The sequence below is a fragment of the Macaca fascicularis genome, chromosome 9 (genome assembly GCF_037993035.2).
Source record: "Macaca fascicularis isolate 582-1 chromosome 9, T2T-MFA8v1.1".
NCBI classification, from domain to species: Eukaryota; Metazoa; Chordata; class Mammalia; order Primates; family Cercopithecidae; genus Macaca; species Macaca fascicularis.
Window position 1 is genome coordinate 100,300,171 of NC_088383.1, and position 22,006 is coordinate 100,322,176.

At 35.2% G+C, this 22,006-nt stretch overlaps 1 protein-coding gene across 11 annotated transcripts in view; it reads left to right on the top strand.

Annotated features, from left to right (window-relative positions):
* Nucleotides 1-22,006, top strand: part of HECTD2 (HECT domain E3 ubiquitin protein ligase 2) — a 95,193-nt gene that overhangs the window by 69,518 nt on the left and 3,669 nt on the right. For 6 of the 11 annotated variants that reach the window (XR_012417931.1, XM_065521132.1, XM_045361189.3 and 3 more), the window contains 9 exons: nucleotides 1,967-2,074; nucleotides 3,129-3,261; nucleotides 4,188-4,276; nucleotides 6,979-7,137; nucleotides 8,900-8,974; nucleotides 9,984-10,071; nucleotides 10,156-10,262; nucleotides 11,673-11,788; nucleotides 12,359-12,502. Coding sequence is in view for 5 of the 11 variants with exons in the window: in XM_065521132.1 (XP_065377204.1) it covers nucleotides 1,967-2,074; nucleotides 3,129-3,261; nucleotides 4,188-4,276; nucleotides 6,979-7,137; nucleotides 8,900-8,974; nucleotides 9,984-10,071; nucleotides 10,156-10,262; nucleotides 11,673-11,788; nucleotides 12,359-12,502 (1,019 nt within the window). In the remaining 6 variants the exon portion in view is untranslated. Of the gene's footprint in view, nucleotides 1-1,966; nucleotides 2,075-3,128; nucleotides 3,262-4,187; nucleotides 4,277-6,969; nucleotides 7,138-8,899; nucleotides 8,975-9,983; nucleotides 10,072-10,155; nucleotides 10,263-11,672; nucleotides 11,789-12,358; nucleotides 12,503-22,006 lie in introns of those variants that run through there. The other 5 variants (XR_012417932.1, XR_012417929.1, XR_012417930.1 and 2 more) reach the window with 3 other exon arrangements.

Consider the following 22,006-nt stretch of genomic DNA (forward strand, 5'->3'; position numbering starts at 1 on the left):
ATATTGGCTCAATTATTAGCTATATAGCTACTCATTCTGACATTTTCTGTTAGTTGTACTCGTACAATGTCATGTGCCTTTTTAATATTTTTTCACCTTGGTCTATAATTTTTTTATATTTGTAAGAAAAAATCTACAGTGCTTTTATACATAACAGAATGAGCTAGTTTGGATTAAACTAGCAAGACTAAACAGTTTTTTCTGTGTCACTCACAGGATATCAAATACCTTTTTGTGGAATTTTTCTTCTACTTTAAAGAAGGAGAATGGCAGGTGTAGACTGTGACAGGCTAAGTTTTCTACAGAGCATGCAAAAGAATGGTAGACGCTTGACATTGAGAGCTGAGTGGCATTATCAGTTTTCTATGGGTGTTTCCCAACATTTTAACATGTAAATTGCCATATCACTTGGAATTAATGACTGGTGACTATTTTGACACAAGGACAATCTTAAAAAGTGTAAGATTGAGCTTATATGGTACAATCTAAATATACAAAAGTGGTTTCCTAACCTAAAATAAGTTCCTCAGTCACACTGTCAAGAATTGTATCATTGTTGGGTTATTTTTTCATTTGGAGCATTTTCTAGTAAATATGAATTCCTGATGAGAGGAGTAGCTACTAACTTTGTTTGCTGTTAGCATCCTAGCATAAATGTGTTTATTATTTATAATAAATAAATAATGTGACAGCTGCCCAGGAGCTAGACTGGGAACAGAAGATAGGAAAAGGTAGGAAAAAACGGTCTGTAACACAGGACAGTATCCTAGGAATGCAGACTTCTTTGATAAGTGGGGACACAGAGAAATAAAAGGCTGTTAATAGCATTTAGCATTGTATATGGGAGAAATGGAGAAGGCTCCAAATTAGTGTTTTATTATAGTAATATTCAACATCATAAGTAGCCTTAAATTGTAGATTTGTGATACTAAAATTTTATCTATCAAAGCAAATTGCTGCATGTATTTAAAATGTCTGAAATGTTTATCTTTAATCTGCACAATAGTTTTCGTTATTACCAAAAAAGATACAGTCTAATAAAGACTATTTAGATAAATATATAAGCATGCGAATTGTATATGATAAATGACATATATTTCTTATAGATATTTTTAAATATATTGTTTTTCACCTATTCCGTGCTTATATTTTGAAAAACGGTGACAAAAGAATTTTGAGTCACTCATATCCCTATCGCCCAAGCAAAGCCATTAACATTTTAGTAAATTTTCTTTTGATATTTGTTCTGTATTATCTTTAAAAGACAACAGAGTTGAAATAGTATTGTAAACACAATTTTATTTCATACTTTCTTCAGGTGTACCTTCCTTGTACTATTTACATAGTTTTTATGACCATCAGTTTTTTCATTAGTTGGATATGTATTTAAGATGTTTCTAAAGTTTTGTTTTTATAGATAGTGCTGTGATGAACATGGAACTGTATAAAATATGTTCCAAGTTAGAATTCTCAGTGGAAGGATTATTGGGATAAAGCGTATGAATATTGTTATGATCTTTGATACATGTTGACAAGTCACTTTTGTAAAGTAGACTAATTGTACCTTTAGAGAAAATTCAATATCTAAAAAACCCTAAGTCCAGGTTTATCATCAGAAATATATACCTTGTTTTGAATGTTCCATTTTATATTTGTATTTATTAAACAGAAAACTTTGCTATTTAAGAGATGAGACATATGGAAACTGTGATGCAACATTTTTTATTATAGAAGGTGAATTATTTTTGGTCCTCCACTTTGGATCCCCTTTGGTTATCATTGTTACAATATGAAATAATAATAAGCCATTTTCACAAATAAAAATGTGTATAATTGATTTTTATAAAATTGTTTATATAAGAAATGGCATAGATAATAATTGTTATTTTTACTAAAATCTTTAAATGTTTTAAACTTAATTATAATCTAAGTAAAAGCAAAAATGTTTACTTTCTTATTTAATTAGCAAAGTCTGGTGGATAAAGTATCTCGAAGACAGAGACCCGATATGAACATGTTATTTCTAAATATGAAAGTAAGACGGACACATCTGGTTAGCGATTCACTTGATGAGGTATAATTTATTCCAAAATGATATTAATTAAAGCTTAAAATTCTATAATATGATTTATTATAAAAATCTTAGTAAACTTTTTTATTTCTGTATTCCAATAAGTGTGCTTTCTTAAATTCTTTTGAAGATCTTGTTGCATACCAAGCTTCCTTAAATTTTGACACCATAGTTAAAATCAGATCTGTATTCATAATCGTCTTATATTCATGTTTGTATGTTTATTAATAGTTTGTTAATTCCCTAGAAAAGGATTTGATGTAGAACACTTAAATGAGTAATTCATGTTTCTTCATATATAACCTGGATTCCAGACCCACCTTTGTTACTGGTTATGTGTGTAACAAGTCATTTAACTTCTCCAGGTCTCAGACTACACATCTATAAAATTAGAAGTCTGACCTACAGAGTATATTGGGCCTATACAGGCTCTAACATACTTTGATTGCATTTTCGTGTATTATCATAAAAAATGATTCAGCTCGATCTTAATATGGTTATTAGAAGATAATGACTGATTCAGCTATGTTATTTATTTATTTATTTACTTATTTATTTTTGCAACACATTTTATTTTGTCACCCAGGCTGGAGTGTGGTACAATCAAAGCTCACTGCCACCTCAAACTCCTGGTCTCAGGGTCTCAAGCCATCCTCCTACCTCAGCCTTCCAAGTAGTTGGGATTACCAGCTCAAGCTACCACACCCAGCCCTAGCCGTATGATTTTTTAAAGTTTAGCATTGAAGGGAGTTTTTTTTTTTTTAAGAAATGAATTATCTTATAGTGTGCTAAATTAAAAATTTGAAGGCAGTAGATACCAGGAGGCAGTACTTTGGGCAAAGTACCTGACTTCTCTAATTCTGTTTCCTGATCTATAAAACATAGTAAACACCTAGCTCACACAGTGTCTGGCAGATTTAATGGATAAATGGATGGATGGAGATTTGTAGCATTGCAAATAAGTTAACGACTGCCTAACACATTTCCCGGAATTAAAAATGTTAATTCTCTTTTCACTGCTCTTTGTTCTCCTCTACTGTATAATATCTTCAAATAGCTAACCCGGAAAAGAGCAGACTTGAAAAAGAAGTTAAAAGTTACATTTGTGGGGGAAGCTGGTTTGGATATGGGTGGTTTGACTAAAGAATGGTTCCTTCTTCTAATTCGCCAAATTTTTCATCCAGATTATGGTAAGTAATCTAATTTTCATAAACCATGTTTCTTCATAATTGTTAGAGTCAAGTAGTCAACCTTATTTTTAAACTATTCTATGATTTTACAGACTTTTTGTCAATCATAAATGTTGAATAATTAAGGACTGTTATTTACATTTTAAAAACTTGTTTGACTGAATTGATGATCAGTTGATTCTCTTACTGGGAACCCTACACAAAATGTATCAAGATTAAAAGTAAACATTTATGAGGAGACATCCATATCTTTTCTGAATAAGTCAAATGCATGAAATTTTAATTTGTCATTGAAATAAAAAACATTTGAAATTAAAACACAAAACTATAGTTTGCTGTATAGTAACATTCAAAGCCTCTTTAATTAATGGGTCATTTTAATAAAAATTCATGAATTAATTTTTTAAGAAAAAATAAGCCTTTGAAATTTTTTATTTTACAGAAACTACCTGTATAATCCTTACTATCTGTTAAACTTTTCAAAGGAGAGTTTTCAGTGTTTTCCTTATTCTTTAGTTTTCTTTTCTATATGTGTATGTGATGGAAAATAGGGATGACAGTGATAAATTGAAGTCTCCAGATATCCTCAAAGTTAATTTTGATCATAATTTATAATCTATGAAACTATACTTTTTATAAAGTTATCTGATTAATTTAGTTTGTATCTTTTTACCCTGTTTCTACCATTGGTTCAGGAAAATAAAATGTTCTCCGTATATATTTAATACATATATTTATATTTGCTGAGATTTGCAAATATATAGTCCCATAAATAATCTGAAATTTTTAACTTGAAAGATGATTTGTAACAGAATTATTGTTGAATTGGTTAGCTTCTAATAGATGAGATGTCATGTACATGTTTACCAGTTTGATTTTTTTAAGTCAATCATGTTAATAATAAAATTATTTGTGTGTTTTTTTAGGCATGTTTACATATCACAAGGATTCACACTGCCATTGGTTTAGCAGCTTTAAATGTGATAACTATTCTGAATTCCGATTGGTTGGAATTGTATCCTTTAAACTTTCCACTAGGAGGTGCTAATAGATTAGAGATTTTTAAAGATTTTATCTATTTTAGAAAACTGTTTTCTTTAGCCATTTTATCAAATTAAATATTATTGTCAAATGTACTGTTAGATTTTCAGTAATCTTCATTATGTGTAATATATGTCAGTAGACTTAATTGAAAGAAATGAGTTTGATATTTTTCTGAAAACCTTATCTCAAAATAAAAATGGTTCTTTCCTATTTCACATATAATTGAAGTTATCACTAATTTAAGGCTTTTTTAAGAAAAAAATCAAAGTATTTCCCATTTATAATGAAGTATTTTTTTCTGTTCTTTCACTTTGTGCTCATTTCCCTCAGTTTACTGAATTGAAATTGGGGGAATTAAATCTAACTCTTTAATATGTCTTCAAATCCTGAAACATAAAGGGAGCATCCATAAAAATTGAATGGGAATATTTAAAGCATATAGTAGTATTTTGTAGTATTTTTAAAGTTTTATAAGTCCATTTGCAATCCTATGATTCCTATCAGGTATATTGTAGTATATTGTAGTATATTGTAGAGGGCATTTCTGCATTGGGTAGGAGATTGGACAAGATGCCTTCTACATTAGCTTTTTAGATTCCAAGAAATATAATTGTTTGTGGAGGAAAGGAGGGAAGAGTAAATAAATAAGCAAGCACTGGAGATAAGAAGGTTTACAAGCGGGGGGAAATTCTTCATCTGTTCTCAGAGTCAAATGACCATATGGCAGTAAGTACTAAGGAGTTCTGAGAAGGAAAATATACAATGTATTTCTCCCAGAGAGGATAGAGATTTAAAAATGGAACAATTACATTTGATTAACATATGGCTGGTGAGAGTGTTGGGACATTATAAGCTGAGAGTGTGGTGAGAATAAAAAAGGCTAAATTGTGCTGGGCTTGGTAGAGAGCAGCAGCAAGCACACTGAAAGTTATGGAAAATACCATCAGAAAATGAATGAAGAGCCATCTTTGAACGTCTGTCTTTGTTACATCTGTTGGAATAAATTATGAGGCATATATATGGAAATTGAGAGACGAGATTAATTAAAGAAAGGGTAGTAGGGAACAAACTGCACATTGAGATAGTAAACTCAACTTGAAAAATTATATATATTGTTATGTCTGAAGGTCCAAAGTGCTAAATTCCATAGAGAATAACACTTAACAATTCTGAGACTCCTGTTTATATTCTAGTATCTGCAGTAATCATTTGTTGAATGTTTCATCTTCATTGAAGGGCCTAATCATTGATGCTTGTCACTATACTATGAGCTATTTAAATTTTCATACATAAATGTTTGTCATGCTTTATATTCATATATCACAATTTAGATTTGGATGATATTTTGACTCTAATATTTACAATAAAGTATTATAGCTTAGTTATATTTTTAAGTGATACTATACATAAAATCATAAAATTGCTCATTTTTTTGCAATAGATACTAGTTTCTATTTAGTCATTACCCAAAAGAGCATATTAAGCATGTTTAGCTATTCTATATTTCAAGCTAAACAATTGAATCTAAAAATTATAATTGCTACTGTCATTATTATGTGTGTTTATCACACACAGATATAAAACCTATAGAAAGCTAAATTGATGCTGTAAAAAGTGTAATACTATATAGGAGAAATGTGAGATGAGAGTGGATTGTGGTCAGGTAAGGGGTTGGGAACTGAAATTTGAGATATAACAAGTATGAACATTGAGAAAATATAGTTGGTTTCATATATATCTCCAGTTTTAAAATTTCAGGACCAAAGATGTATTGTTCTAGTACTGACAGTATTCTGTTTCTAATACAATTATTTTGAAGTATAAGGCCTTATTATCAGCCTTCATTACACTTTAGCAAATTGAAATTTTGGTGGTCTTCCAATTTTTAAAAGTTATTTTCAGTAATTTACCCAGCTCATATGTTTAGATTTCCTTATGAGCCTATAAAATGAATTACTTCCTTAATAACTTTATATAATTGACTGTTGAAATAATATGAAATTTGATCTAAAACCTCTCTTTCCATAAATGGATAAGTTACATTCCACCATATAACTAGTAAATAATCCTGAGCAAAATTTATAACATCTGTAGCTTTTTAACTTTGACACTGAGAAACTCCAAGTAACATAAGTCTTTCAAGTTTTACTGTTGGAAATTACCTATCCTATTAGCTTATCAATAGCACATTTATATCCATATGTTTATTCAGTTTAGCTCTTTTCTTCACACATAGTCTGTTTTTAATTTTAAAATAACTAAAATGGCTATCTCCAAAACCAGTATTCTACAGTGAGTTCTACTGAATAAACTGTTGCTGCAGCTTATAAAATTGCCAACATCTTTGTTTAAATTTAGAAAATGTTTTCTGTTAAATAATTACAGGCATGTCTTAAGTTGCTGTCTGTTGTGATCTTAGATAAACTTTTCTAGGGAAATCATTGAATACTGTCAACTAAACCACTCCTTTTTACATGACTTTTTGTAATCAAGGAATTATATTGTGTAAAATAAAGGGGAAATAAATGAAAGAGGGGAAAGGAAATATGTGATACTAATTAGAAAGTCAGTGTTAAATCTGAAAGAAGTATGCAAAAAATAGACTGATGCATAATTCAGAACTCATTTGTTGTCATGGATTTTATGTTAATGCTTAACATTTAGTATGCATAGCTTATGGGACTAGCTGTTTATAACAGCATCACCTTGGATATTCGTTTCCCTCCCTGCTGTTACAAGAAATTATTGAGCCCTCCCATCATTCCTAGTGATCAAAATATACCAGTAGGCATCTGCAGTGTTACCGTTGACGACTTATGTCAAATTATGCCTGTAAGTATAAAGTTATTAATATCTCGTCCTTTAATGCTAAATCATCTTTTTTCCACCTGCACAGTCTCTCTCCTCCTAATGCTATTCTTACTTTTAAATATGGTTTCCTTCAACCTTTATAACTCATGTCCTTTTTTCAACTAGCTTTTTCTTTCCTTAGAGAGACATGTCACCCACTTTGCAGTGCTCCTAAGCTTTTACAACAGTAATTCAAATCCAGGCTCTGCCACTTACTAGCAGTTATTTAACCGTTAAATAACCTGCAGTTATTTAACCTTTCAGTTTAGTTTCTTTATGTGAACAATGGGATCGTTTTTATTAATAATTTTTAAATGATGACAATTATATCAAATCTATGCCAGCCTAGATTTGTATGAAAATTTGTGGTTTTAAAGGAGTAGAAAATGTATTATGTAAAATATAGAAAATCATTCTAATCATGCTGTTACTTACCTTTTTCTAATAATTTAAAATAAAACTTTAATTTTTTCATAAAAATTGAAAATTTTGAAATATTGGGTCGGTTTTTCTATTTTTAAATATTTATGGATAACTTCAGTTATAATATAATGTAAGAAAATCTTTCTTTTTTTTTTGAGACAGAGTCTCACTCTGTCACCCAGGCTGGAGTGCAGTGGCTCCACCTTGGCTCACTGCAACCTCTGCCTCCTGGGTTCAAGCGATTCCCGTGCCTCAGCCTCCAGAGTATCTGGGATTTTAGGCACGCGCCACCATGCCCGGCTAATTTTTTTTTCTTTCTTTTTTTTTTTTTTTTTTTTTAGCAGAGATGGGGTTTTGCCATGTTGGCCAGACTGGTCTTGAACTCATGGCCTCCAGTGATCCGCCTACCTCAGCCTCCCAAAGTGCTGGGATTACAGGCATGAGCCACTGCACCCAGCCAGAAAATGTTTCTTTTTTTTTCCCCCCAAGACAGAGTCTTGCTCTGTTGTCCAGGCTGGAGTGCAGTGGAATGATCTCAGCTCACTGCAACCTCCGCCTCCCAGGTCCAAGCAATTCTCCTGCCTCAGTCTCCCAAGTAGCTGGGATTACAGGTGCGAGCCACCACACGTGGCTTTTTTTTTTTTTTTTTGTCTTTTTAGTAGAGACAGGGTTTCACCATGTTGGCCAGGCTGGTCTTGAACTTCTGACCTTGTCATCTGCCCACATCGGCATCCCAAAGTGCCGGGATTACAGGCATGAGCCACTGTGCCCGGCCAACCAGAAAATGTTTCGTTCAGTGTACTTAACTTTTTATTGGGAGGGGAGGGCACTGTACATGCATGAACTGTATATTCATGCATGCACATGAATGAATTATATATTCATGCATGCACATGAATGAATTATATATTCATGCATGCACATGAATGAATTGTATGTTTTATATTTAAAATATGAATCCTAAAACAGCAGATTTTCATAGGAATATAAATTGAAAGTGAGAAATACTACAAATTCATAAACAGTATTGTAGCAGATAGCAGTGAATTATGACGGACACTACATTAGAGGTATGCTTAGCTTGCTGCTTAAGAATAGACCCCAGAGTTATGCCCCTGTAGTTTGAACTGGATATTTTCCCCATCTGTGACCTATAATGATAAGCTTCTGGATGGTAGAAATCATTAAGCATTTTGTGCCCTGGAAAATACATGTCAAATATGATCTTTATATACATATGCATGAGCTATAGGAAAGCCACTTAATTATCCTAGCTAATGCTATTTGATTGAAAAAGTCATTAACAGATTTCTTTTTATAGGAGTTGGCCCATGGATTAAGTGAACTCTTATCACACGAAGGCAATGTTGAAGAAGATTTCTATTCAACGTTTCAGGTACTATTAAGGGCAAATAGTTATCTGTTAATCATATATTTCATATATGAACAGCACAATTTGTTATTAAATACCCACTGTTAGAAAAGATGAACAAGGATTGGCCGGGCGCGGTGGCTCAAGCCTGTAATCCCAGCACTTTGGGAGGCCGAGACGGGTGGATCACGAGGTCAGGAGATCGAGACCATCCTGGCTAACACGGTGAAACCCCATCTCTACTAAAAAAAAAAAATACAAAAAACTAGCCGGGCGAGGTGGCGGGCGCCTGTAGTCCCAGCTACTCAGGAGGCTGAGGCAGCAGAATGGCGTAAACCCGGGAGGTGGAGCTTGCAGTGAGCTGAGATCCGGCCACTGCACCCCAGCCTGGGCGACAGAGCAAGACTCCGTCTCAAAAAAAAAAAAAAAAAAAAAAAAAAGATGAACAAGGATTAACCAATACATACAATCCTCTATCTTAAAGGACCTTAACCTGATAAAGTAGACATGTGTAGATGAGCAGTCAATGAAAGTGCTTAATTCACTAAGGGTTCAGGATACTCTCTAGGCAATTACATATCCCCTTGAGTTGGTTACTTTCTCAGAGCTTTTTAGTTTCTAAAAATAAGCCTATCCTGTAACTTCAACATAGAAGTTAGGAGTAGAAACTAATGAATCAGACCAAAACTCTCTCATTTCCACTCCTTTTACAATATTTGGGAAATGGAAATTACAGTGATCTGCAGAGCTCCAGGGACCCGCATATTATCTAGATGGCCACACAGTTTTGTGGACTTCATTAAAGTATTTAACTGTATTAGGCAGGGTTAAGTTAAGGCACTATTTTTTTAACCCCATAATTATTTTATGATCCTTCATTCTTAATACAAATATTACAAGAGCTTAGCCTTTTATAGTTTATGTGTTTAGAAGGAAGGGGGAAAAACTGTTCTTTTTAAATTTTACAAACCTGTTCACCAAAGTATGTTATTATATCAACCATATTAATATGTGTGATGGCATCTCCCATCAGGTTTTTCAAGAAGAATTTGGAATAATCAAGTCCTATAATTTAAAGCCCGGTGGTGATAAAATTTCAGTTACCAATCAAAATAGGAAAGGTAAGTTAATACCATTTTTAATTAAAATGAATTAGTATTTGCCATTTACTTTTACGATTTAAGAGATGTAAAATTGCTTTTCAGAATATGTACAGCTTTATACTGACTTCCTTCTGAACAAATCCATCTATAAGCAGTTTGCTGCATTTTATTATGGATTTCATAGTGTGTGTGCTTCAAATGCCCTAATGGTGAGTTTACAACTTTAAATCAAGCTTTCAGTTAGGTTTTATAATACTATCATGTTAACAAATAATAAATATTTTAGTAGATAAGCTTTAACAGTAGAAAACATTTTCTACTTTTTAAAAGTAGAACTAAAAACAAAAATAATTCTCTCATTTCAGCCTTCATTCTTTAGAGGGGAAAAACACCCCAGTCAGTTCATTTTCTTTCCCCTTCTACTAAGTCTTTTAGAACTTTACAAACTTTCTCCAAGTAGAGTGGATGAAGGGATCCATGGACTCAGGATCTTAATACTGAAGGACAAAGCACACAATGCAGTTAATGTGTAGCTCCAGGGCAAAAGCTACAACTTCTTAATGATTAAGGAACATATGTATAGCTGCTTCCTGCTACCTCAGGGCTCCCTGAGCAACTCTGGTTGCCTTTTACCCTTAGCAAGTAGTTTACCTCCAGAGTTATGTTGGACTCAGTTTGGTCTGACTTGTCTTAGCCATGTGATTATGGGTCAGCTACTATTTAGAATACCATGTCAGAAGTATCATAGGATACCTTTCAGTCACCCCAGCTACCCAGCACACACTTCAACATGCCATTTGTATCTCCCTTAGTTTTCTTATGAGGGATTGGAGTAAGGTCTTTCATTTGAATTATTTTTCATGGGGGAGAGAAACAGACTATAGAAGTTGTTTTGGGGCAAAAGCAAGTGGCTTACATTATTGCCAGCTTGTTTTAGAGAAACCTTTGTAATATGTTTGTTGTCAAAAATACCTTTGAAAGAGAAACACTTTATTGAGCTCTAGTTAAGTTTTGTTTATGACACTGTGGTAATTGTGGGAGTGGACAGGGGGAAAATAAGAATTAATTAGCATAGCATGGTCTCTATTTTTAGAGCTTTAATCTCTATAGGTGGTAGACTAACCCACCTGAAAGTTGAAAAAAACAAGAGACACAAGACAGACTATAACCAAGTACGCAAACTCTACAGTGCACAAAGGAGGTGTTATGGGATATTGGAAGGAGATATTAGGATATGGGATATTAGGTGGATCAGTAGATGTTGGAGCTTCATGCTGGGTTTTGGAGAAGAGTAATAGATATGGGATATTAGGCGGATCAGTAGATGTTGAAGCTTCATGCTGGGTTGGAGAAGAGTAATTTGGATTTGTGCAAAGTCATTTGCTTGTTTTTCTGGCAAACTGCTAATTACTATTTTACAATATCTATAAACTTCAGAAGCAAAAAATATCTTGCCTTGGTAGGAAAAATATACCCAGAGAAGATTTTTCTTCAACAAAAATGGTTTGATTTACTATGAGAAATCATGACTTTTGTGATTTGACCCAGTGAAAATAGTTCCAATTTCATTTAAAACCATCACTCTTTTATTATTGTTTTTGATAAATAATTATTGGCAGCTGCTTCGTCCAGAAGAGGTTGAAATTTTGGTCTGTGGAAGTCCTGACCTGGATATGCATGCTCTGCAGAGAAGTACTCAGTATGATGGCTATGCAAAAACGGACTTAACTATAAAGTGAGCTCTTTATACTTCTGATAGTGGGGATGTGGAGAGGGAACAGCAGACAGTGTGATTCATTTATTTGCATAACTTACAATCTGTGAATCAATTAAGTTAGTCCAAATATTAGAGAGCCCACAGTCTTATTTTACCTCTGGAAAGTCTATGAGAATTTTAATATAAAATCACTCCCTTTGGTAGAAAATTCTATAAACAAGTTTCTACAAAAGTGTAGAGATTTTACTTTTAAAAAAAATGACTTTGGGCCTAGAATTTCATGGATGCTGTCCTTATATAACAGTTTAATAGCACTATGTTGAAAAATAAGATTTGAAAGTTATACAGGAGAAAAATGGTTCCTGTACTATCCACTGCTGAACTTACATACTTTTATAAAAATATTATTTTATAATGTTAGTCAAAAGTCTAATACATATATAGAAGCTCACCATTCCTTAATTTTACAGAAATTCAGGATATTATATATTCTTAAGGAAAGCCCTTTCCTCAGAGCTTCCTTTATATTACTTTATTGTAGGATTTTTGTCAAGACATTTGATGTTAATTTCCTTTGGTATTCTCTAGATACTTTTGGGATGTCGTGCTTGGATTTCCTCTTGATCTTCAAAAGAAGTTGCTACATTTTACTACAGGGAGTGACAGAGTACCTGTAGGAGGAATGGCTGATTTGAACTTTAAAATCTCAAAGAATGAAACTTCTACTAATTGGTAAATTTCTGGATCTAATTTTATTTTAAATCTAAAGGTTACTGCTAATACTGCTAATAATAATACATTTGGAATCAGGAGATTTACTCCGTTTGAAGTTATTTTCATAGAAAAATCTTCATGGCCTTGAACTGTAAGAGATTTTGATTAAAAGTTCTCTTACTAGTTTTTGAGACATACTAACTAATAATTCATTTCTAACAACTTTTTACTTTTCTAGGTGATATAAGTGCTTTGTAGTCTCTTTTAGAACCTAGTTACTTTGTAGTAGTATATTGTCTAATGTTCATTTTTATTTAAATGTGAAATGTGTTTTTTATTTTTAGGAAAATCACTAAGTTGGGATATCTAGTTTGCGTAGTTTTCTTTCTTTTCTAGGGGGTTGGAGGATACTATAAGTAGTACCAGAAGTACCTCTAATACTAATCCTCTTTTTTAATCTCATGCTTTTTGTATATGAAGTGATGGTGATGATGGATTTAAATTATTTTTAGCAGTGTTAATGCATTAATGCTTATCAACTTACTCCTGTTTCCAAATAACTTATAATTTGTAAAGCTAACTTGAATAGACATACTTTGGTTATAATCCTTTTTTTCTCTTGCCCCATACATTGAACATTCCCTGAGTGCTCTTAGTTCTTCCTTTCATTTTAAAGCTGGAATCTGTTCTTTGCCTTTCCACTGCCCCCACCCTGGTAAAGTTACTTTTTATCTCATTACTAGCTTATTTTATCCTATTAAACTCATGTGCTTTAACACTATTTAGATCATGATATTTCCCTGGGAAATAACTTTGTTGCCCATTTAAGTTCTAGAATCTAGAGACTGTAAAATAAAGCTCTAGTCTTCTACCCAGGCTACCTACCAGTTTTCATTTCTTCCCATGCTTTAGTCAACAGCCTGTTCTGCTGATTCGTTAGATACGTTTTATGCCTTTCTCCATGCTTTCAAGTTGTTCCCTTCACATGTGACATGTGCCAGCTTCAACTATTAAAGACACAGTTTAATGTTGACTTCCTCTGTAAAGCCAAAAGTCATTATGATTCAGTGAGTTTTTCAAATATCTTGTAGAAGTTATGTGCTAGTTATCATATTGCACTTCATATCTGAGTCATTTCGTTCTTCAAGGCAGAGGTTATGCCTTATACATATTTGGTTTTTGTTTGTTTGTTTCTTTGTTTTATTTATTATTATTATACTTTAAGTTCTAGGGTACATGTGCATAACGTGCAGGTTTGTTACATATGTATACTTGTGCCCTGTTGGTGTGCTGCACCCATCAACTCATCAGCACCCATCAACTGGTCATTTACATCAGGTATAACTCCCAATGCAATCCTTCTCCCCTCCCGCCTCCCCATGATAGGCCCCAGTGTGTGATGTTCCCCTTCCCGAGTCCAAGTGATCTCATTGTTCACTTCCCACCTATGAGTGAGAACATGCGGTGTTTGGTTTCCTGTTCTTGCAATAGTTTGCTGAGAATGATGGTTTCCAGCTGCATCCATGTCCCTACAAAGGACACAAACTCATCCTTTTTTATGGCTACATAGTATTCCATGGTGTATATGTGCCACGTTTTCTTAATCCAGTCTGTCACTGATGGGCATTTGGGTTGATTCCAAGTCTTTGCTATTGTGAATAGTGCCGCAATAAACATACGTGTGCATGTGCCTTTATAGCAGCATGATTTATAATCCTTTGGGTATATACCCAGTAATGGGATGGCTGGGTCATATGGTACTTCTAGTTCTAGATCCTTGAGGAATCACCATACTATTTTCCATAATGGTTGAACTAGTTTACAATCCCACCAACAGTGTAAAAGTGTTCCTATTTCTCCACATCCTCTCCAGCACCTGTTGTTTCCTGACTTTTTTATGATTGCCATTCTAACTGGTGTGAGATGGTATCTCATTGTGGTTTTGATTTGCATTTCTCTGATGGCCAGTGATGAGCATTTTTTCATGTGTCTGTTGGCTGTATGCATGTCTTCTTTTGAGAACTGCCTGTTCATATCCTTTGCCCACTTTTTGATGGGGTTGTCTTTTTCTTGTAAATTTGTTTGAGTTCTTTGTAGGTTCTGGATATTAGCCCTTTGTCAGATGAGTAGATTGCAAAAATTTTCTCCCATTCTGTAGGTTGCCTGTTCACTATGATGGTAGTTTCTTTTGCTGTGCAGAAGCTGTTTAGTTTAATTAGATCCCATTTGTCAATTTTGGCTTTTGTTGCCGTTGCTTTTGGTGTTTTAGACATGAAGTCCTTGCCCATGCCTATGTCCTGAATGGTATTACCTAGGTTTTCTTCTAAGGTTTTTATGGTATTAGGTCTAACATTTAAGTCTCTAATCCATCTTGAATTAATTTTCGTATAAGGAGTAAGGAAAGGATCCAGTTTCAGCTTTCTACTTATGGCTAGCCAATTTTCCCAGCACCATTTATTAAATAGGGAATCCTTTCCCCATTTCTTGTTTTTCTCAGGTTTGTCAAAGATCAGTTGGCTGTAGATGTGTGGTATTATTTCTGAGGACTCTGTTCTGTTCCATTGGTCTATATCTCTGTTTTGGTACCAGTACCATGCTGTTTTGGTTACTGTAGCCTTGTAGTATAGTTTGAAGTCAGGTAGCGTGATGCCTCCAGTTTTGTTCTTTTGACTTAGGATTGTCTTGGCAATGCGGGCTCTTTTTTGGTTCCATATGAACTTTAAAGCAGTTTTTTCCAATTCTGTGAAGAAACTCATTGGTAGCTTGATGGGGATGGCATTGAATTTATAAATTACCTTGGGCAGTATGGCCATTTTCACGATATTGATTCTTCCTATCCATGAGCATGGTATGTTCTTCCATTTGTTTGTGTCCTCTTTTATTTCACTGAGCAGTGGTTTGTAGTTCTCCTTGAAGAGGTCCTTTACATCCCTTGTAAGTTGGATTCCTAGGTATTTGATTCTCTTTGAAGCAATTGTGAATGGAAGTTCATTCATGATTTGGCTCTCTCTTTGTCTGTTACTGGTGTATAAGAATGCCTGTGATTTTTGCACATTGATTTTGTATCCTGAGACTTTGCTGAAGTTTCTTATCAGCTTAAGGAGATTTGGGGCTGACATGATGGGGTTTTCTAAATATACAATCATGTCATCTGCAAACAGGAACAATTTGACTTCTTCTTTTCCTAACTGAATACCCTTGATTTCTTTCTCTTGCCTGATTGCCCTAGCCAGAACTTCCAACACTATGTCGAATAGGAGTGGTGAGAGAGGGCATCCCTGTCTTGTGCCAGTTTTCAAAGACAGTGTTTCCAGTTTTTGCCCATTCAGTATGATATTGGCTGTGGGTTTGTCATAAATAGCTCTTATTATTTTGAGATACATTCCATCAATACCGAATTTATTGAGCGTTTTTAGCATGAAGGGCTGTTGAATTTTGTCAAAGGCCTTTTCTGCATCTATTGAGATAATCATGTGGTTTTTGTCTTTGGTTCTGTTTATATGCTGGATTATGTTTATTGATTTGCGTATGTTGAACCAGCCTTGCATCCCAGAGATGAAGCCCACTTGATCATGGTGGATAAGCTTTTTGATGTGCTGCTGGATCCGGTTTGCCAGTATTTTATTGATCCAGTTTGCCAGTATTTTATTGAGGATTTTTGTGACGATGTTCATCAGGGATATTGGTCTAAACTTCTCTTTTTTTGTTGTGTCTCTGCCAGGCTTTGGTATCAGGATGATGTTGGCCTCATAAAATGAGTTAGGGAGGATTCCCTCTTTTTCTATTGATTGGAATAGTTTCAGAAGGAATGGTACCAGCTCTTCCTTGTACCTCTGGTAGAATTCAGCTGTGAATCCATCTGGTTGGTAGGCTATTAATTATTGCCTCAATTTCAGAGCCTGCTATTGGTCTATTCAGGGATTCAGCTTCTTCCTGGTTTAGTCTTGGGAGACTGTAAGTGTCCAGGAAATTATCCATTTCTTCTAGATTTTCTAGTTTATTTGTGTAGAGGTGTTTATAGTATTCTCTGATGGTAGTTTGTATTTCTGTGGGGTCGGTGGTGATATCCCCTTTATCATTTTTTATTGCGTCTATTTGATTCTTCTCTCTTTTCTTCTTTATTAGTCTTGCTAGCGGTCTATCAATTTTGTTGATCTTTTCAAAAAACCAACTCCTGGATTCATTGATTTTTTTGGAGGGTTTTTTGTGTCTCTATCTCCTTCAGTTCTGCTCTGATCTTAGTTATTTCTTGCCTTCTGCTAGCTTTTGAATGTGTTTGCTCTTGCTTCTCTAGTTCTTTTAATTGTGATGTTAGAGTGTCAATTTTACATCTTTCCAGCTTTCTCTTGTGGGCATTTAATGCTATAAATTTCCCTCTACACACTGCTTTAAATGTGTCCCAGAGATTCTGGTATGTTGTATCTTTGTTCTCATTGGTTTCAAAGAACATCTTTATTTCTGCCTTCATTTCATTGTGTACCCAGTAGTCATTCAGGAGCAGGTTATTCCGTTTCCATGTAGTTGCGCAGTTTTGATTGAGTTTCTTAGTCCTGAGTTCTAGTTTGATTGCACTGTGGTCTGAGAGACAATTTGTTATAATTTCTGTTCTTGTACATTTGCTGAGGAATGCTTTACTTCCAATTATGTGGTCAATTTTGGTATAAGTGTGATGTGGTGCTGAGAAGAATGTATATTCTGTTGATTTTGGGTGGAGAGTTCTATAGATGTCTATTAGGTCTGCTTGCTGCAGAGATGAGTTCAATTCCTGGATATCCTTGTTAACTTTCTGTCTCGTTGATCTGTCTAATGTGGACAGTGGGGTGTTGAAGTCTCCCATTATTATTGTATGGGAGTCTAAGTCTCTTTGTAAGTCTCTAAGGACTTGCTTTATGAATCTGGGTGCTCCTGTATTGGGTGCATATATATTTAGAATAGTTAGCTTTTCTTGTTGAATTGATCCCTTTACCATTATGTAATGGCCTTCTTTGTCTCTTTTGATCTTTGATGGTTTAAAGTCTGTTTTATCAGAGACTAGTATTGCAACCCCTGCTTTTTTTTGTTCTCCATTTGCTTGATAGATCTTCCTCCATCCCTTTATTTTGAGCCTATGTATGTCTCTGCATGTGAGATGGGTCTCCTGAATACAGCAAACTGATGGGTCTTGACTCTTTATCCAGTTTGCCAGTCTGTGTCTTTTAATTGGCACATTTAGTCCAATTACATTTAAGGTTAATATTGTTAATGTGAACTTGATCCTGCCATTATGATATTAACTGGTTATTTTGCTCATTAGTTGATGCAGTTTCTTCCTAGCCTCGATGGTCTTTACATTTTGGCATGTTTTTGCAATGGCTGGTACCAGTTGTTCCTTTCCATGTTTAGTGCTTCCTTCAGGGTCTCTTGTAAGGCAGGCCTGGTGGTGACAAAATCTCTAAGCATTTGCTTATCTGTAAAGGATTTTATTTCTCCTTCACTTATGAAACTTAGTTTGGCTGGATATGAAATTCTGGGTTTAAAATTCTTATTCTTTAAGAATGTTGAATATTGACCCCCAATCTCTTCTGGCTTGTAGAGTTTCTGCCAAGAGATCTGCTGTTAGTCTGATGGCCTTCCCTTTGTGGGTAACCCGACCTTTCTCTCTGGCTGCCCTTCAGATTTTTTCCTTCATTTCAACTTTGGTGAATCTGGCAATTATGTGTCTTGGAGTTGCTCTTCTCGAGGAGTATCTTTGTGGGGTTCTCTGTATTTCCTGAATTTGAATGTTGGCCTGCCCTACTAGGTTGGGGAAGTTCTCCTGGATGATATCCTGAAGAGTGTTTTCCAACTTGGTTCCATTTTCCCCCTCACTTTCAGGCACCCCAATCAGACATAGATTTGGTTTTTTTACATAATCCCATACTTCTTGCAGGCTTTGTTCATTTCTTTTTCTTCTTTTTTCTTTAGATTTCTCTTCTCGCTTTATTTCATTCATTTGATCCTCAATCCCTGATACTCTTTCTTCCAGTTGATTGAGTCGGTTTCTGAAGCTTGTGCATTTGTCACGTATTTCTCATGTCATGGTTTTCATCTCTGTCAGTTCGTTTATGGCCTTCTCTGCATTAATTATTCTAGTTATCAATTCTTCCACTCTTTTCGAGATTTTTAGTTTCTTTGCACTGAGTACATAATTCCTCCTTTAGCTCTGATAAGTTTGATGGACTGGAGCCTTCTTCTCTCATCTCGTCAAAGTCATTCTTCGTCCAGCTTTGATCCGTTGCTGGCAATGAGCTGCGTTCCTTTGCAGGGGGAGAAGTGTTCTTATTTTTTGAATTTCCAGCTTTTCTGCCCTGCTTTTTCCTCATCTTTGTGGTTTTATCTGCCTCTGGTCTTTGATGATGGTGAGGTACTGATGGGGTTTTGGTGTGGGTGTCCTTCCTGTTTGTTAGTTTTCCTTCTAACAGTCAGGACCCTCAGCTGTAGGTCTGTTGGAGATTGCTTGAGGTCCACTCCAGACCCTGTTTGCCTGGGTATCAGCAACAGAGGCTGCAGAAGATAGAATATTGCTGAACAGCGAGTGCACCTGTCTGATTCTTGCTTTGGAAGCTTCCTCTCAGGGGTGTACCCCACTGTATGAGGTGTGGGGTGTCATTCTGCCCCTAGTGGGGGATGTCTCCCAGTTAGGCTACTCAGGGGTCAGGGACCCACTTGAGCAGGCAGTCTGTCCATTCTCAGATCTCAACCTCTGTGTTGGGAGATCCACTGCTCTCTTCAAAGCTGTCAGACAGAGTCGTTTGCATCTGCAGAGATTTCTGCTGCTTTTGTTGTTGTTGTTGTTGTTGTTTAGCTGTGCCCTGTCCCCAGAGGTGGAGTCTACAGAGAAAGGCAGGTTTCCTTGAGCTGCTGTGAGCTCCACCCAGTTCGAGCTTCCCAGCAGCTTTGTTTACCTACTTAAGCCTCAGCAATGGCAGGCGCCCCTCCCCCAGCCTCGCTGCTGCCTTGCCGTTAGATTGCAGACTGCTGTGCTAGCAATGAGGGAGGCTCCATGGGCGTGGGACCCTCCCGGCCAGGTGTGGGATATAATCTCCTGGTGTGCCCGTTTGCTAAGACCCTTGGTAAAGTGCAGTATTGGGGTGGGAGTTACCTGATTTTCCAGGTGTTGTGTGTCTCAGTTCCCCTGGCTAGGAAAAGGGATTCCCTTCCCCCTTGCGCTTCCCAGGTGAGGCGATGCCTTGCCCTGCTTCAGCTCTCGCCTGGTCGGGCTGCGGCAGCTGACCAGCACCCATTGTCTGGCACTCCCTAGTGAGATGAACCCAGTACCTCAGCTGAAAATGCAGAAATCACCTGTCTTGTGTGTCGCTCGCGCTGGGAGCTGGAGACTGGAGCTGTTCCTATTCGGCCATCTTGCTCCACCCCCCCGCCTTATACATATTTATATTCTCCACATAGTCACACATGGCAAGTGCCCAATGGCTATTTCTTGAATAGTATTTATGTCATCATCAATATCATATTTAAAATACAAAATAAATATTTTCATATATAATTAAGAAATTTCTAAACAAAATTTACAATTAGAGTCCTAAAATGAAAAAATTCAAGAGAAATTTTTTAGATTATAGATTTATTTGCTTAACAGAAGTTAATTTTTCAGAATATTTTATATTAAAATCATTTCCAATTTTAAAAGAGTAATCTGAGCAATCTTTTTTAATACAAAGGTGACATTACTTGTAAACTTTCCCAATAATTATTATTATTTCAAGAATATGTGAGCTAACATGGCTTCAACATGAATCTAGAACAACTCTAGTTTCCCAGTGTAATCTCACATGTATTAAATAAAGCTGACCATCAAAGACATACAACATTTCAATTTGACACAATAATGGTATGCCTCAAAAGACAAGGACAACACTTCAGCCGAAAGAGGAGTTTTCATTGATCTTATAAGGTCCACCATTGAAGATTCACTAGATTTTTGTTAAATAAGAATGGTAATTCCATTAAAAAGTGGGCAAAGGACATGGACAGGCACTTTTCAGAGGAAGACAACATGCAGTCAATAAGCATATGAAAACATGCTCAACATTACTAATCATAAGACAAATGCAAATCAAAACCACAATGAGATACCATCTCACAGCGGTCAGAATGGCTATTGTTATGTTAAAAAGTCAAAAAATAGTAGATGCTGACAAGGTTGCAGAGAAAAGGGAATGCTTATACACTGCTGGTGGGAATGTAAATTATTTTAGCCATTGTGGAAAGCAGTTTGGAGGTTTCTTAAATAACTTAAAACAGAACTATCATTCAACCCAGCAATGCCATTATTGGGTATGTGCCCAAAGGAATATCAATTATTCTGTCATAAAGACACATGCATGCATATGTTCATTGTTCATTGCAGCACTATTCACAATAGCAAAGACTGGATAAAGAAAATGTGGTGCATATGTACCATGGAATACTATGCAGCCATTAAAAAAAAGCAAAAACAAAAACAAAAACAAGATCATGTCCTTTGCAGCAACATGGATGAAGCTAGAGGCTCCATCCTAGGCAAACTAACACAGGAACTGAAAACCAGTGCCTCTTAGAATGAAGTCCATGGAGTAAATAATCTTCAGTCATTAATTGTATTCTGAATGCTTTTTTCCTCTAAAAGGGCATGAACCCTTGGCAATATTTTGTGGTTATCCTGATTATTTAGTACAGAGTGTAATGTAGAATGGCCAAGATTGCAAAGCAAATTTCAAATTACATCCTTTCCCATCTCTGGTTGTCCTTAAGCAGCTTCCTTTGCAAATCATCCAAAGAGTCAGGCTTAAAAGATATACATAATTTGGTCCTGCACCTTATCAAATACATGTTATTGAAGCCCCTGATGGATTAAGAAAATCCTGGACACATTTTTTCTTCAATGAACATTTTCATAAGATATTCTTCCAGTAGAATCTTGACATTGTTTTCTTTCAGTTTTAAAAGACCTTGTATCTAGGTAGATGAGTATTAAATAAACTTGGAAAGCTCAGCCTTAACAGAATGAAGAGAAAACCAATGTTTTAAATAACTCGCGAAATGTTATTGAATGGATGCATGAGACACTGGCATAAAAATAAGTTGTTGTGTAGCTTAGGACCTTGTAAACAGCAGAGCACTTTAGAAAAAATTATATTAAAAAACTGAGTTGGCATTTTCATTTTTTTCTTTGCTTTGTTATTTGGTGATATTTTTAATTCATACAAATGTATGTCTGATGCATAAAAAATTGAGAATGTTAAATCTTATATATTAACAACACTGGTGTTTTAAGTCAGACTGATCTGGGTTTGAATAGTGGGCCTACATCTTTAGCAGCTCTGTATCCCTGAACAGCTTACTCGTATATTTACATGTCTATTTTTCCTCACCAGTAAAATGAGAACCACTTTTAGGTTGCTTTGAGGCTGAAATTAAAGGAAACAGTGCATGTAAATGCACTCAGCACAGTGATTATCATAGACCAAACACTGAGTAAATGCTGATTCTAATAGTTTTAAGTCT